Source organism: Lipophrys pholis (assembly GCF_963383615.2).
Source record: "Lipophrys pholis genome assembly, chromosome: 20".
Classification (NCBI taxonomy): Eukaryota; Metazoa; Chordata; class Actinopteri; order Blenniiformes; family Blenniidae; genus Lipophrys; species Lipophrys pholis.
This window is the reverse complement of record NC_137648.1, coordinates 436,883-454,016: the sequence shown is the minus strand read 5'-3', so window position 1 is coordinate 454,016 and position 17,134 is coordinate 436,883. Positions and strand designations below refer to the sequence as shown.

The 17,134-nt window shown below is 44.7% G+C and overlaps 1 protein-coding gene across 1 annotated transcript; it reads left to right on the top strand.

Annotated features, from left to right (window-relative positions):
* Positions 1-2,707: 2,707 nt before the first annotated feature.
* On the top strand, positions 2,708-14,589 carry LOC308125887 (coagulation factor XIII A chain-like; the record flags this gene model as incomplete). Its single annotated transcript, XM_080489927.1, has 17 exons — positions 2,708-2,752; positions 3,177-3,267; positions 4,869-5,045; positions 6,716-6,964; positions 8,230-8,348; positions 8,433-8,540; positions 8,620-8,794; positions 8,874-9,012; positions 9,960-10,063; positions 10,150-10,238; positions 11,414-11,567; positions 11,649-11,758; positions 13,375-13,540; positions 13,744-13,824; positions 13,880-14,034; positions 14,217-14,353; positions 14,433-14,589. The coding sequence occupies 17 exons, from the start codon at positions 2,708-2,710 to the stop codon at positions 14,587-14,589; spliced, it is 2,256 nt and encodes a 751-aa protein (XP_080346053.1).
* Between the last annotated feature and the right edge of the window lie 2,545 nt (positions 14,590-17,134).

Below are 17,134 nucleotides of genomic sequence, written 5' to 3'. Positions count from 1 at the left end.
ACAGAAATGATATGAAAAACACCTTCAGAAGTTTCATCAGGTTGATTTATGACTGACCTGATATTTCACCTGGTAGTTTTGAAAGTGCTGAGTCATCCGAACTTTCACTTCTCAGGGTTTTTTAGACGTTCTGGGTTCTGCTGTATTTCTGATTCTCTGTTCGCCGTCAGCAGTTTTCTCATCTTGGTGCTTTTCTTTGTCAATAAACAGAAGTTGGAGGACCAGAGTCAGGACGACCTGCTCGACCTCCGAGGAACCAGAGGAACAACGTGACCGTCTCTTTGTCACGTCAGCAGTTTTCATTCCTGATTTGTCTCCATTTCAGTCTTTATATTACTAATTCAGTTATTTGTTTTTGATATCACACAATTTAATCCTAATTCGTAGTATTATTCTTTTATTCAAATTTTTATCAATTGTATCTATCTGTCTCCGTCTCCGTCTCTGTCTCTATCTCTATCTCTATCTCTATCTCTATCTCTGTCTCTGTCTCTGTCTCTGTCTCTGTCTCTGTCTCTATCTCTGTCTCTGTCTCTATCTCTGTCTCTGTCTCTGTGTCTGTCTCTATCTCTATCTCTGTCTCTGTCTCTGTCTCTATCTCTGTCTCTGTCTCTATCTCTGTCTCTATCTCTGTCTCTGTCTCTGTCTCTGTCTCTATCTCTGTCTCTGTCTCTGTCTCTATCTCTGTCTCTGTTTCTGTCTCTATCTCTGTCTCTGTCTCTATCTCTGTCTCTGTCTCTGTCTCTATCTCTGTCTCTGTCTCTATCTCTATCTCTGTCTCTGTCTCTGTCTCTATCTCTGTCTCTGTCTCTATCTCTGTCTCTGTCTCTGTCTCTGTCTCTATCTCTATCTCTGTCTCTGTCTCTATCTCTGTCTCTATCTCTGTCTCTGTCTCTGTCTCTGTCTCTGTCTCTATCTCTGTCTCTGTCTCTGTCTCTGTCTCTGTTTCTGTCTCCATCTCTGATCTCCTCTCTCCGTCCTCGTCTCCGTCCTCATCTCTGTCTCTGTCTCTGTCTCTGTCTCTATCTCTGTCTCCATCTCTGATCTCCTCTCTCCGTCCTCGTCTCCGTCCTCATCTCTGTCTCTGTCTCTGTCTCCGTCTCTGTCGGTTGGTTGGTTGGTCGGTCGTCTTGTCTCAATACGTTTAAATATTTAATATAAAATAATAATTACATATATAATCCCCAGAAATGTATTCAGATTACTGTTGTCATTTCGTTTGTTATTCAGTGGAACTTTTCTTCATATTTGTCTAATTTGTCCTCATACTAACTTTTATTTCCAAGAATTCAAAAATTTAATCTCAAAATTCATAATTCAAATATTGTTTCTTTATTAGTTTGAGTTTGAAATAATTTCTAATTTTCTTTTGGTTTTTAATTTTTATCTAAACACTTTATTCCAGAGTGTCGGGACAACCTGATGGTCCAGGGTCAAGGTCTCTCTCTCTCTCTCTCTCTCTCTCTCTCTCTCTCACACACACACACACACACACACACACACACACAATAAGATGTGTGTGTGTGTGTGTGTGTGTGTGTGTGTGTGTGTGTGTGTGTGTGTGTGTGTGTGTGTGTGTGTGTGTGTGTGTGTGTGTGTGTGTGTAAAAGAGGAAGTTGTGTGGATATAAAGCCTTGTCCTTGTCGATCAGAAACAGCTTCTTTTCTCCACCTCAGGTGAGTTTGACTGAAAGAGTTTTTTATTTGTCATATTTTCTATTTTTAATCTAAAAACGTCTCGTGTTTCTGTTATTAATACTTTTTCACTTTTATTCTCGTTGTTTAAGAATATCTGATATTAGTTATCTACTTTCTAAGTAAAGTTGCTGCTTTAATTCTCTTTATTTATCTTTTAGCCTTTTGTGTGTTTTATTGTTTAAATTTCTGAAATATTTGGACTCGAACCGTCTGTCCAAGTTATTTGAGATTATTTTTACATTTTCTATTATTTTCAATCGAACTGTGTCCAAATAGACTTTTCTTCCTTTTTGTTGTTTTTATTTAATATTTGAGAATCTTCTTTAATGACTTCTATCTTCTTCAGTTCTTCAGTTATTAATTAAACCTTGTTGTGACTTTTCATTACTATTTTCTTGAATAAATACTTTTTTCTCTTTAAAATGTTCGACTCAAAGTTAAAAAAAACATGTTTGAATATATTTTACTCTTTGTTTTACTTTTGACCTTGTTTTGTTTGTCTGGTTGAATCAGATTTTATATTTTGAACTTTCAGCGATTTAGAACATTTCAGTTCATAATTTGGATTTAGAATTATTATATAAGAATTATTTTTTCCCCGACTTTAATTTTTGGACGTATTCTAAACTAGTAGCTTTAATTATTAATATATTTCTTACATTAAGGTTTTATGTGTTTTCTCAGTCGATGTGTTCTGAAGAACATTTAGAACATTTCTATGTCGATAAACTAATTATTACAATTAGCAGTTAATTAAATTGTGATAATAATATTCTACCAATTGTCTTTTTTCTTAATGTCTTTATATATTAAATTCTGATCTTTTTATTAATGATTTTCCCCCAAAATAATTTCCTTTTGAAATATGTAAAAAAAAAAAGTAGATTTTTCACTTTTTTTAGGATGTTTTAATGTAATTTATGTTTGTGTATCTCTTCTCTTTGTAGAGTTACCTCAGTGTCACCTTTGACCTTTGACCTTTGACCTTTGACCTTTGACCTTTCACAAGCATGGCTATGAAACCAAAGAAGCCCACCGGGCGCTACTCCGATGAGGTACGTGTATTTGTGTTTTTCCTCGTACTTTACGTTTCCCTTTACACCACGACGGCGCTCAGAGCCACTGAAGCAACAACTTTTTGAACTTTGCTCCCGAGGTGCAACTTTTTGAAAACATTTCCATGCAGACGACAGAAACGCTGTTTTATAACACATTGATCTCTGTTGTATGTGTGTGGTTTCAATACAAACACAACCAACAGTGCCACCTCGTGGCCTGGCATGCTAACTACATCATTTTAGTTGTTTCAGACGTTTCCGTGGAAACGGACATCAATTTTAAAATGTTGCTGTGTAAACACAAAAACGAGGACTTTTTACTCGACTCGTCACGTAAACAGGGCTTGAACCTCGGACATTGTGGAGATAGTTTGTGGAGATCTCGTGTTTTTGAAAATAACTCTCGCTTTTTTCTCTGGAGGCGCCGACGTCCAACCTGCAGGTGTTCGAGGACGACTTCGCCGACAGCGGGACAGACGCCACGCCCCGGATGTACGGACCCGGAGGAGGAGGTGAGGCCCACTGCAAGGTTTTGAACTCAGACTCATGATGCCCCCCTGGTGGTCGGTGACGTAATGACAGCAGCACTGTAGAGAAGTTTGAGGAACTTTGGCAGTAAAACTAAAAGCTAAAGGCTTTTTTGTGTTTGTTTTTAGTATCTCTGCAGTCTCACATGCATTAAAATAACAAGTATTAAAATAACAAGTATTAAAATAACAAGTATTAAAATAACAAGTATTAAAATAGTGTAACTGCATATTTTGTTAACTTGTGAAAATGTAACCTACCAATGCTCAATTCAGGCACTTTTTTAAATACAGATACCTGGAAAATCTACTTGAGTACAATACTGAAATATTTGTACTTCATTACTTTCTGCTTATTATAGCCTGTTAAAGAGGTCTTGAACAAATTGTAATGGAAACTATGAGATTTGTTTTGGTGTTTCACTGAGAAACATTCAATCATTGGGAGCTTCCTTCAGTTTTCCTATTTCTTACAGACGTTGACAGTTTTGATTTGAAAAGAGATGAAAATGAAACTAAATTCTGTGTGTGATTGTGAAAATAAGTTAATGAAACATTTTTAATCGTGATTGTAGAAGAAAAACTGTTTGACGCCACAAAAATGATCCAAATTTATTTCTGTTATCTGAAGCTCCTGATTTATTTTATTTAATGTTCTAATATATTTCCTTATATGTCCTGTAATTTGTTTGGTTAGGCAGAATCAGGTCTAGTTTACACTTTTCCAGTGAAAACTCCTCATTTTTGTGTTTTTGTTTCAGAAAAGTTTTACCTTCTCGCAGCACTGTTTTGAAAACCGAAATGGCAGAAACACTGAAAATGATGTAGTTTGCATGCCGGGCCACTAGTTGGCACTGTTGGTTGTTTTTGTAAGGAATTGACCCACACATGAACCAGAGAACACTACGCTATGAACATTAAACAGTTTTGAAAAGTTCCACCTTGGGCACTGTTTTCAAAAAGTTGCCTTTTTAGCAACTCAGATCGCCGTTGTCATGGAAACAGACACCCAAAATGCCATGAAACTTTTACTTTTTCACTTGAAATCGTCGTTTAAATGGACCTAATAAATTCAACAGGAATACACTATGACACGAACAGACAATGTTGTTTTCCATTCTACTACACTAGTTATACAATCCTGCAATTTAAAAAAAATGAGACATTTTGTGTTTAAAAAAACACTAAACTTATTTTCCAGTCATGGGAAATAAGAAATTTAATACAATAAAGACGTGTTCCTGTTCTGGGAGGTAGAATGGGACTCAGTGATTAAATGTAATAATTTTTTCTCTTTGTTAAAAGAGGGAAAACTTTTAAAATACTAATATTGAAATAATAATAAATTGTTGTTGTAATGAAAGAATATAATGATTAAGGTTTTTCCTCTGTTTTCTTTATTTCTCCAACTGGAGGTTAATCCACAGAAGTTACAGGATCAGTGATTTAGAGTGTTAAAGTCTTTGAATTCACATGTGACGTTTTAGTAGTTTGCAGTTCTAACCCTACACCCCCCACCCACCCCACCCACCCCCCCACCCCCCCCACCCACCCCCACCCCACCCACCCCCACCCCACCCCACCAGACATGCTCATGGTGCAGCACCTGGACATGTGTCAGCACATTAACAAGCCGAACCACTACACCAACGACTACGACACGTCCAACCTGGTGGTCCGCCGCGGCCAGGAGTTCATCATCAAGGTGACCTTCAGCCGCCTGCTGATAAAGAACGACGACTTCCAGCTGGAGTTCCTCATCGGTGAGTTTCAACCGGCTCGTCTATCATCGGATCACAATACTCAGACTCTCAGACTCATTAGACTCTCAGACTCTCAGACTCTCAGACTCTCAGACTCATTAGACTCTCAGACTCTCAGACTCATTAGACTCTCAGACTCTCAGACTCTCAGACTCTCAGACTCTCAGACTCTCAGACTCTCAGACTCATTAGACTCTCAGACTCTCAGACTCTCAGACTCTCAGACTCTCAGACTCTCAGACTCTCAGACTCATTAGACTCTCAGACTCTCAGACTCTCAGACTCTCAGACTCTCAGACTCTCAGACTCATTAGACTCTCAGACTCTCAGACTCATTAGACTCTCAGACTCTCAGACTCTCAGACTCTCAGACTCTCAGACTCATTGGACTCTCAGACTCATTAGACTCTCAGACTCTCAGACTCATTAGACTCTCAGACTCTCAGACTCTCAGACTCTCAGACTCATTGGACTCTCAGACTCATTAGACTCTCAGACTCTCAGACTCATTGGACTCTCAGACTCATTAGACTCTCAGACTCATTAGACTCTCAGACTCATTAGACTCTCAGACTCTCAGACTCTCAGACTCATTAGACTCTCAGACTCTCAGACTCTCAGACTCTCAGACTCTCAGACTCATTAGACTCTCAGACTCTCAGACTCTCAGACTCATTAGACTCTCAGACTCATTAGACTCTCAGACTCTCAGACTCATTAGACTCTCAGACTCATTAGACTCTCAGACTCATTGGACTCTCAGACTCTCAGACTCATTGGACTTGTCTGACTTGTCAGAATACTTTATATCCTACTTAATTACATATCAAAAGTTGTAGAGTTTGGTTAGTAATAATAGTAATACTAATCACAGAATCGTAGTAATCTACTTGTATATATAATATGTTGAAAACCCAGACAGAGACGGTGTTTGTAACATAAAGTTAAACTGTCCTGCTTTTGGTTTTTTCTGTGAAACGTCCACATCTGTGTGGTAAACGCAGCCGGGAGGAGGCGTGGCCTCCCACAGTTACTCCGTCCCTCGTTTACTAATTAAGAGACTCTTCTCGTTCTCAGTGAACAATCAGACAAGCCTCGCTTCATTAAGCAGCTTCACATTCATTTGGCTGCTTAATTAGTGCACAGCGTTCCCCTCAGGCTCGGCCATTAGAAGAAACCACAAACCTCCCCCCACATGAGAGCCGCCGCACAGATGTTCACACATCTGGGCTCAATAAACCAACGAAATCTCTTCAATTCAGGCTTTTTGTGGATTTACCTTGTGGCCTTGCATCAAATTAGGGTCAGAAAACAGTCAAGACGAGCCCAAAACTGCAAAAAGAAAAAGACAAGTATGTAAAAGCAGGAACATGGTAGACAAAAGTCCAATACTTTATTATCATGACATAGTTTAGTGAGACTTTATAGAAGTAATTCATGTACACATAGAAAACAAAGACAAAAGTTCAAAAATACTGAAAATACGAGCTTAGTATTTAAAAACAATAGAAAAATCCAATATTCTGTTAAAAACTGGACAAAAAAGAACAAATGGATCCAAAAAGAACCAAAAAGAAGTTTAGTGATTAATATTATAGTTTTGGTGGTTTTGGATCATTTCAGCACACGTATGAGAGAAACAGTCCAGTCATAGATTCTCCTCCTTCTAGGCTCCAACCCTTCGCCCAATAAGGGCTCACTGGTGGTGGTCACCTTCAATTCCCGCCACAGCGGTCCGTGGTCGGGTCGGGTCATCAACATGGAGGGTCCCACCGCCGTACTGGGCGTCACGCCGAGCCCCAACGCCATCGTGGGGAAGTTTCGCACCTACGTGGCCATCTTGGTGGACGGAGAGATGCAGCGGACCAAGAGGGACCAGGCCTCCGACCTCTACCTGCTCTTCAACGCCTGGTGTCCAGGTACTGAAACGGGGGGAGACCACAGACAACCACAAAAGACTTTCTGGTTCTATTGGAAGCAGCGACCAAAAACTAATGATAAACAGACATGGCAGCTGCTGGGGGTCCGAGGCAAAGCCAGAAAAGATGAATGTCTGTGGCGGAGACCCCAAATGAACCGAAAAGAGTTTCAGCAAGTTTCAATTCACTAAAAACTGTCCAAAGTCTTTTATTTTCAGTCGGTGGGTGGGGAGCAAAACCAGCTGAAAGTGTAGAAGGTGGGTGTTGGACAGACAAGAGAGTAGCAGGTGTCTGTAGCTATGGTGACGGCTGGAGAGCGGGTGTCTGTAGCTATGGTGACGGCTGGAGAGCGGGTGTCTGTAACTATGGTGACGGCTGGAGAGCGGGTGTCTGTAGCTATGGTGACGGCTGGAGAGCGGGTGTCTGTAACTATGGTGACGGCTGGAGAGCAGGTGTCTGTAACTATGGTGACGGCTGGAGAGCAGGTGTCTGTAGCTATGGTGATGGCTGGAGAGCGGGTGTCTGTAACTATGGTGACGGCTGGAGAGCGGGTGTCTGTAACTATGGTGACGGCTGGAGAGCAGGTGTCTGTAACTATGGTGACGGCTGGAGAGCGGGTGTCTGTAGCTATGGTGACGGCTGGAGAGCGGGTGTCTGTAACTATGGTGACGGCTGGAGAGCGGGTGTCTGTAGCTATGGTGACGGCTGGAGAGCGGGTGTCTGTAACTATGGTGACGGCTGGAGGGATCCTGCCAGGGTGCACGGTCTGATTGTTATGGCTCCTTGTTGGGAGACATGAGGGACGTTCTCTGAGCTTGTTGGACACAAAAAGGCTAAAAAAGCTGTATTGAAAGACGAAGACCTTGTTTCTCATATAAACAATCATCCACATGGCAGAAGCACAAACACTTTTTTTTTTAAATATGGGTCCCAGAGTAGGACAAATTCTAATCCGCTGGCTCGACTTTGAGGTGTGCTGAGCCGTGGTCATGGTGGACGGAATTATTTTTAGAATGCCGAAGAGTAAAGAAACTAGTTTTGCTCTTGTGGACAAGAACCAAATGTTTCATGACTGCAGGTGGTGTTGGTCTATAGTGGCTTCAACTTAGAGAAATTATTAATGTTGTAATGGACATCACAAATGATGGTGGTGATGATGATGATGATGATGATGATGATGATGATGATGATGATGATGATGATGATGATGATGATGATGATGATGATGATGATGATGATGATGATGATGGTGCTGGTCCCTGCAGAGGACCCTGTGTTTCTTCCCAATGAGGCTGAGCGACGGGAGTACGTTCTGAATGACTCCGGGTCGATCTACCAGGGGACGGCCTCCAACGTCACCCAGAGGAACTGGATGTACGGACAGGTACGCCAACAAACCAGAACTCATGATCCTCATCAGCTCCGGATCTTTAATGATCAATAACGTGGATCTTTCTTTTCCGTTCAGTTTGAGCGTGGCGTCCTGGACGCTTGTATTTACATCCTGGATAGTTCCCGAATGCCGATCTTCAACCGAGGGAACGTCATCAAGCTCGTCAGGAAGGGGTCGGCCATGGTGAGAACGCCGAGCGATAACAGACTCGCCTGGAGATTTCTGAGGCAGAACAACCCGTCTGACCCGCCTCCTCCCTCAGATTAACTCTCAGGACGATAACGGCGTGCTGGTTGGGAACTGGAGCAACGACTACTCCATGGGAACGCCGCCGACGGCCTGGACCGGTAGCGTCAAGATCCTGCTGAAGTACGCCAACACAGGGGTGCCCGTGTGCTACGCCCAGTGCTGGGTGTTCGCCGGAGTCTTCAACACCTGTAGGAGCTTCAGGAGAAACTGAACGATCAACACAAAGTTTTGAACTGACTCTCTTTTAAAGTCTTTGTCTTTCCACAGTCCTTCGCTGCTTCGGCATCCCGTCGAGGGTCATCACCAACTTCAGCTCCGCTCACGACAACACGGGCAACCTGAAGACCGACCTCATCTTCAACCAGAACGGCACGCCGGACCGACTCAACACCCGCGACTCCATCTGGTAACCCCGAAGCAGCACAACCCCAAAGCTTTGACCTCGGGACAGAATCCCCCAGGAGGGTTAGGAGGACATGAAAATAACAAACCAGCTAATGTGTTGAAACCAACGAATAGATAAACGAAGCTTGTTGAGTCACTAGGATTGATTAGCCAGCTAGCTAGCTAGCGGATTTCACCTAAATTATTTGATCCGAGGCAGAAGCTTCCCGCGCCGTCACAAACAAGCTTTTATCCCTTAGAAATAAAAGCATGAAACAAATCATTACGCAGGGTCACCGACATTGTTCTACGCTGCGGTGCGTCATCACACCTCCTCACCCTGTCACCAATCTGTGTGTGTGTGTGTGTGTGTGTGTGTGTGTGTGTGTACTGTGTACTGTATATATCAGGAATACATTACAAATGCGGTCGCTCTAACTCATCGACACGTTCAGTTTCCAACTTCACAAATCGAGTCGTTGATTCTTGACGTTGGTCAAAGATTTCTTGGGCGTCGCCAAAAAACAAGTTCTGCAATTATATCAAGAACGTCACGAAGCCACACGCAACGTTCAGAACCCTCCGTACGCAAGCTAGGCTAATACAGCTCGCTGGGTTTGTTAAGATAAAAAATAGAAGTATATTAGAAATATTAGTTCTTCATCACGCTGTGCGACATCCCATAACTTTCTGTCCAATATTTCTCACTCTTACAGTGAAAATCCCCAAATTAACGGCACACGGTTTCCTGGGTACACATGAACACGGAACCATGAAGAGGCTCAAGTTACATCAAATTACTGAGTTACTATGAAGATAATAGTATCAGGGTCATGATTATGGGAATATTGTACCATTACTCACGTAATACTCACAAAGTGGTGAAGTTGGTCGTACGATTCATTCTACTGTGCACCACGTTAGCGTTAGCTTAGCATCGTGATGAACGTGGAGGTTTCTCCCCCGTAGGAACTACCACTGCTGGAACGAGGTGTTCATGGTGCGGCCCGACCTGCCGCCCGGCCTCGGCGGCTGGCAGGTGGTGGACGCCACGCCGCAGGAGACCAGCGACGGTGGGTCAGACGGCCAGAGGAGCAAACATGCTGAGGAAGGAAGGGACCAATTCATGATTCATCTTCTGTCTGCGTCCGGTTCTAAGGTCACTACCGCTGTGGTCCCGCCTCAGTCGCCGCCATCAAGGAGGGTCTGCTGTGTCACCCGTTTGACGCCGGATTCGTCTTCGCTGAGGTTTGCAAACGGTCCTTAGGTCTCGTGTTCCTTTCCAAGCAGGTCGGTTTTCTGATCCTGATTTGAAAGGAAGAAGAAGACGTACAAATTGCAATAAAACACTTTTTACAACAGAATATGGTAGAAGTGTGATGAAGACAAAGATGAACCAGGAGGAGGGCACAAGGAAATCTAGCAGATCGGACAAGTCCTACCGTCTTGTGGTTTTTCCAGAATAAAAGGAACCAACAAGCTCAGTTTACTCGACAACGGTTTCAAATGGAAACGCAAAACTCCTGGTTCTGACTCCACACGCCGGCGCTCAGAGCCACTGAAAGTGCAACTTTTTATAAATCGCTTCAGAGGTGGAACTTTTCCAAAAACACTTTACACACTTTACTGTTTACACGACGAAAAGGAGCGTAACCGCAAACGTTTGGTATCATTCTGGGTGTCCGGCTACACGACGGCGGCGCTTCCAGTCGCTGCAAACGGGACTTTTTCAAATCGGTCCCGAGGTGGAACGTTTCATTACTTTAGCACACAGCATGCCAGCGCCACCTGGTGGCCTGGCATGGTAACTGCATCGTTTTCAGTGTCTCTGACGTCGTCGTGTAAACTCGAACCTTTTCTGAAATGAACAACACATTGTCACTTGGATCGTTGTCGTGGAAACGGGGAAAAACACAACTTGTCTGAAGCATGGCTACTGCACATGCTCCACGGCCGTAGCCATTCGTTCTTCTGCACATGCTCAGTAGAGACAATGAGAACAATGATTCCTCCAGAGTGTCACGACTCCCCGTCCAGTCCGTTCTTTTATTTTGACAGTCATTGTAATAACACTTCAACTTGGTGGTCTGTCCACTAGACTGTCTGTGTCCTCCTGTTAATGTTTAGAGTATCGCTCTCCACTGCATGTGTGTGTGTGTGTGTGTGTGTGTGTGTGTGTGTGTGTGTGTGTGTGTGTGTGTGTGTGTGTGTGTGTGTGTGTGTGTGTGTGTGTGTGTGTGTGTGTGTGTGTGTGTGTGTGTGTGTGTGTGTGTGTGTGTGTGTGTGGTTTCATTACAGAAACAAAGGACACTAACTCCTGGTCTGACATCATCACTACTGTCCACCGTTTTTAGTGTTTCTGTGGTTTCTGTGGACACGGACATTTACCTGCAGTGGAACATTAAGACGCTGCTTCTCTCCAGGTGAACAGTGACGTGGTCTTCCTGAAGAGGGACATGTATGGGACTTTGACTCCCTTCAAGGTGGACACCACCCATGTGGGCCAGGGTCTTTTCACCAAAGCTGTGGGCAACATGACCCCGATAGATGTCACGCACACCTACAAGTACCCTGAAGGTCAGCTCAGACCCCCCCCCCCCAGATAAAGCCTGCTGGATCCCACTCTGACTGTGGTGGTGCTGCTGTGTGTGTCTGCAGGAAGCAACGATGACGAAGCCACCATGCGTCGGGCGGAGGAGTTCGGCTGTGAGAGGGACCACTCGGACGTGCCCGCCGGCCAGGTGGCCATCTACCTCGTCGCCGAACCGGTAATTCCATCACCTTAATAAGCCTTGAATGTCCAGAAAAAAACTCTTACTTGGTTTTCAATCAGGAGCTCAGAGATAAAAGTGGTCACAGTTGTTCTAGAGATATCTGCAGCAGATTTGATTTTATAAACCTGAACGTGAAGATTAAACATTTAATATTGTTGTCTCGACCATTGTTATTCGTGGTGTGCAGTGTTGCACACATTCACTTCCAAATCCTGCCTGAGGCACCACTCACAGTATTGATGAGCCCTCTAGCTGCCTGGTACTCGAGTATTCACTCATTTGATTGGTTCATGTTTCTCATGCAGCCTGAGGACTAATGAGCCAATCAGAGGAATAGTAGGGAAACATTGCTAAACATTTAAATTATACTGAATTTATGTGACAATGAGCAAATTTTCACTAAATAGAGTCTTTCCTGTTTCTTAAAGAAAAAGCATTTCTAGGCTTTTTTAGACGAGACGTCACCCAGAAATCAGGTTTCCTGGTAAAACGTGTATCTTGGTGTTTTTCAGTTCAGAATGTTTTATTTGGGCTCGTTGTTCAAACCACAATGGCCCACAAGGGGGCGCACCCCAACAAGGGGATATTTTGATTGTGCTCCCGTGTTGTTGTCAACGCAGGATGTTAATGCCCCTTTTCTATTAAATGGAGCTGCTAACTGCTAACTGCTAACTGCTATCTGCTAACTGCTAACTGCTATCTGCTAAGGGGACAAATCAGCCTGTATTTCATCTCAAATGTTTGTAGACAACTCCATCATCGTTGTTTATTTGTATTTTTCATGTGAGCAGAGGACTGCTATGCTATCGCTATGCTATCGCTATGCTATCGCTATTTATGATGGACAGTTCCTGCGGCGGATCAACGCTGGCCTAACATCTCACACAGCTCTATCTTCTAACCCTCACCCAGCAACCTTTTGATTGGGAGACGGCCGCTCTACCAACCAGTACTCACTACTCGAGTACATCACGCTGCTATCTAATTTGCATCTGAATGTTCAAAAGATATTTAACCAACAAAGTTGATGGAGCAGTTAGAACCCTAACTGCTCCAGCAGCGCGTCGCCTCTTCACGGTCACTTCACCCTGGAAGTTCTGTGCTGAGGTTGTGTGTGTCATGAAGTAGTTCCCTGCCATAACACTAGGGGGCGTAGAAGGACTGTGATGTCAGCCTCAGGCGGGAGCCAGCAGACTGTAGTGAGGAGCGACACGCTTCTTATTATCGGAGGCGTGCAAAGTCTTGTGGGCGGCGCCAAAACCAGAATCTTTTGTGTTCTGTGTGGCTTGGACACATATTTAGAAATTCTTTGTGGCAATTCAGAGCCTCTGGGTATCCTTCGCATATGGAGTGTAACTTAGGCTTTAGGGGCGGGGCTTGTTCTTTCACTTCCTGGTTAATAGTGGAGGAAATATCAGGAGGCTCCAGTTCGACACTAAACTGCTTTTAGATTTTGTCAGACGAAAACAGATGTGAGACGTTCATTAGTTCTGAAGAACATCCGGTCCAGTTCCAGACCCTCGGAGCTCTACTCTTTATTGGAAGTAGAGTACGAAGAGGACAAACACTCACATCATTCATCCATTTCTTCCTCTGCTGCTGCCCCTCAGGCTCTTCTTGGTGCTGATGTGAGCGTGGAGGTGATTTTCCACAATCAGGGAGACACTCCCACCACCGTGGAGGCTCACATGGAGGCCTCCGTCATTTTCTACACCGGAGCCATCGCCAACCACTTCAAGGACCAGGACTTCAACGTGGACTTGCAGCCCTTTGAGAGTGAGTCAGTCCAGTCTCGCCCCATCTCGCCTGTCCTGCCCCGTCCAGTCCTGTCCTATTCTGTCCCATCTGGTCCCGCCTGTCCAGTTGTGTCCTGTCCAGTCCCATCCGCCCTGTCTCTCTGGCACCATTCAGTTCTGTCCTGTCCAGTCCCATCCCATTCTGTCCCGCTCCATTCCGTTTGTCCCACCTGTCTTGTCCAGTCTCATCCCATTCTGTTGCAACTGGTCCCGCCCTGTCCGTCCCTTCCCATCTCATCCTGGCCCGTCCCGTCCCGTCCGTGGGTAACAAAGGAAGGCAGTAACACCGAGGATCTGCTGTGTCTGTGTTGTGTTGCAGAGAAGAGCGTGACGCTGACGGTCAGTGCTCAGGAGTACATGCCTCGTCTCAGCTCTCAGCTCTGCCTGCACTTCGTGGTGACCGCTCAGTCTGGAGGACAGTCTGTGGCCGAGAGTAAAGTCATCCAGCTAAACACCCCGAAGCTCCACATCACGGTAAAAGACAACAGTCTCGCACTGTTGGACAAGATACTGAAAGATAGCAAGCGCTAGTTACGTTTTTGGAGAAGTTATGAAGCAAAAGTGTTTTCAAGTGAAACAGAAAACTTTTCAGTCTTCAGAGTCCCTGAAACCACGACCTTCTGAAAACCTTTTGTTGTCTGTCTTTGGTCCTTCAGGTGAGCGACGAGCCTCAGGTGGGCCGGGAGATGTTTGTCACCGTCACCTTCACCAACCACCTCAAGTTCCCTCTGCAAAATGTCACCTTGTACCTGGACGGCGCCGGACTCACCGAGTTGAGGACGCATTACTACGCGTAAGGACGCCTCTCAGGACAAGCCGGCTGATGGCGTCCGGTGCCGGTGACGTAACACCTCTCGGTCTCTGTGTTCCAGGATCATCCCTTCGTACGCCACCGTCTCCTGGCAGCAGACCATCAAGCCTCGGCTGACGGGACCTCGCCACATCATCGCAATCCTGAACTGCGAAGCCCTGCCCAACGTGAGTAATGTCCTCCTCGCTCAGCCAGGACACTTGGACACGTACTGCTGATCAGCAGTTTACCTGTTGAAAGACTAATGGTTCCTTTCAATACCAGACTTTAAATGTGTCTTATTAGTTTTAAGTAGCAGCAGTTCAGATGATTGGTCTAATCTCAACCATTTCTTTTCTTAAAAACTGTTAATCCCAGACTGTCTCGTAGTGTTAGTCCTCTTAAATGGGTGTTGCACTGACTGGTTGGGTCAATTGGTCATTATCAACCAATTCTATCATTATTAAAGATTATTACTTCAGTCCCTTCACTGCTGTCCAGTGAATATTAGGTTTTACTGTCATGTCCTGGTTGGCTCAGTTCCAAATATCAACCACTTTTAATATGATCAGAGACCACCAGCCCTGAAAAGGTCCTTAATACAGACCTTCTAATGGGATCAGTTCACCTGGTGCCGGTCCAATGGAATGAATGTTCTGCCATTAAAATGGGTTTTTAGGTCTCATCACCTACTGGTTGGTTCAGCTGCTCATTATCATCCATTTATATTAATATTAGTCAAAACTCACATTCTAATGGTTTTCTAACAGTAATGATAGTTCTTACAGCCTCTCCAAGGTGGTGGATCCTCCCTCTGACCCTCTGTCCCTCTGGCCCTCTGTCCCTCTGACCCTCTGACCCTCTGGCCCTCTGGCCCTCTGACCCTCTGGCCCTCTGACCCTCGGACCCTCTGGCCCTCTGTCCCTCGGACCCTCTGGCCCTCTGACCCTCTGACCCTCTGGCCCTCTGTCCCTCTGACCCTCGGACCCTCTGACCCTCTGGCCCTCTGACCCTCTGGCCTTCTGTCCCTCTGACCCTCTGGCCCTCTGTCCCTCGGACCCTCTGGCCCTCTGACCCTCTGGCCCTCTGTCCCTCGGACCCTCTGGCCCTCTGATCCTCTGGCCCTCTGACCCTCTGACCCTCTGGCCCTCTGTCCCTCTGACCCTCGGACCCTCTGACCCTCTGGCCCTCTGTCCCTCGGACCCTCTGGCCCTCGGACCCTCTGACCCTCTGACCCTCTTGCCCTCGGACCATCGGACCCTCTGACCCTCGGACCCTCGGACCCTCTGACCCTCTGACCCTCGGACCCTCTGACAGGCTGCTGACTTACTAAATAAATTCAGTATAATATGAAAAACCATAAGAAATACTCTTACCAGGATAAGATATTCTAACATGATATTTCCTTCTGGGTCTCGTTCTGCTTCAAACTCATTTGGCAGAACCAGAACATGTTTGTGGTTCATGGTGATAAATCCAACGTAAACATCAGCCCACGGTACCGGAAAGTCCCGTCTTCTCTCAGGTTGGAATGTTGTAGGACAAAGGACACGGGTGTGAACTTGTGGACAAACTGTAGATATGAGACCTTTAAAGACAGAGTGAGCAGTGGATTAGTATCAGACTTCCATCAGGCCCGTCCTCCTCCTGCCAGGGTCCAGGGTCCGGGATCCAGGGTTCAGGGTCCAGGGTCCAGGGTCCAGGGTCCAGGGTTCAGGGTCCAGGGTCCAGGGTCCAGAGTCCAGGGTCCAGGGTCCAGGGTTCAGGGTCCAGGGTTCAGGGTCCAGGGTCCAGGGTCCAGGGTCCAGGGTCCAGGGTCCAGGGTTCAGGGTCCAGGGTCCAGGGTCCAGGGTCCAGGGTCCAGGGTCCATTTCCTCCCACCGCTGGCTTCAGTCGGTCATTATTAGCTGTTTATAATATCATCAGATCAGAAAGTACCAGCTCTGATTAATCCTACAAATAAACTACCAGAATCTGTTTAATCTCTCGTCTTCTAGCTTCCATCTCGTAATGAGACTCTAAACTTTTAAACTATTCATCAATGGGCACATTAAGTTAGTTTTATACTCAAAATCATATTTTTTTGATGTATAGACCATCAAAATAGAATCCTATATAATTCAATCAAAATATACTTCAAACACTGTTTGGGAGCGGCGGCCATCTTGTGTTGGTTAGAGTGGAAAACACGGTCTGAGAGAGAAAGTTCTGAAGAACCAGGTAGTAGATCCTTTCAACAAATGAAATAAACACTGATTAACAAATTCAGATGAATTTTAAATGTACATGTGTGTTAAAATCTGCTTTTGTTCTCCAGGTTTCCGGAGAGTTGGAGACGTTTGTGAAACCGTACTGATCCAGCCTGCGACACCGGACCCGACCGAACAAGTTCTGATGATCTGACTTCACCTTTAAATCATTTAATCCTGAAAATCTACAAAATGTGTTCTTTCTCAGACATGAAGTTTTGTTTTAACTCAACTTAAATACAATATTAAACACAGATTAATCCTTCTTGACGAAATATTTATCAGTTAATCTCTCTGACAATAATATTTAAAGTGTTATGACTTTAAAAACACAAACAAAAATATAGTTTCAGGACAAAAACAAATCCCAGTCATTTACCTTCACAGATATTGAGCACAGAGAAATATATCAGGTATCAAAGAACAAGAGCCTGAATGAACCTTCTATGTCGATGATGTTATGCTTTGCTGAACAAATGGATTCTGCTTTTATTCATGCAAACATGATGGATTTATGTTGTTGAATATAAGATTA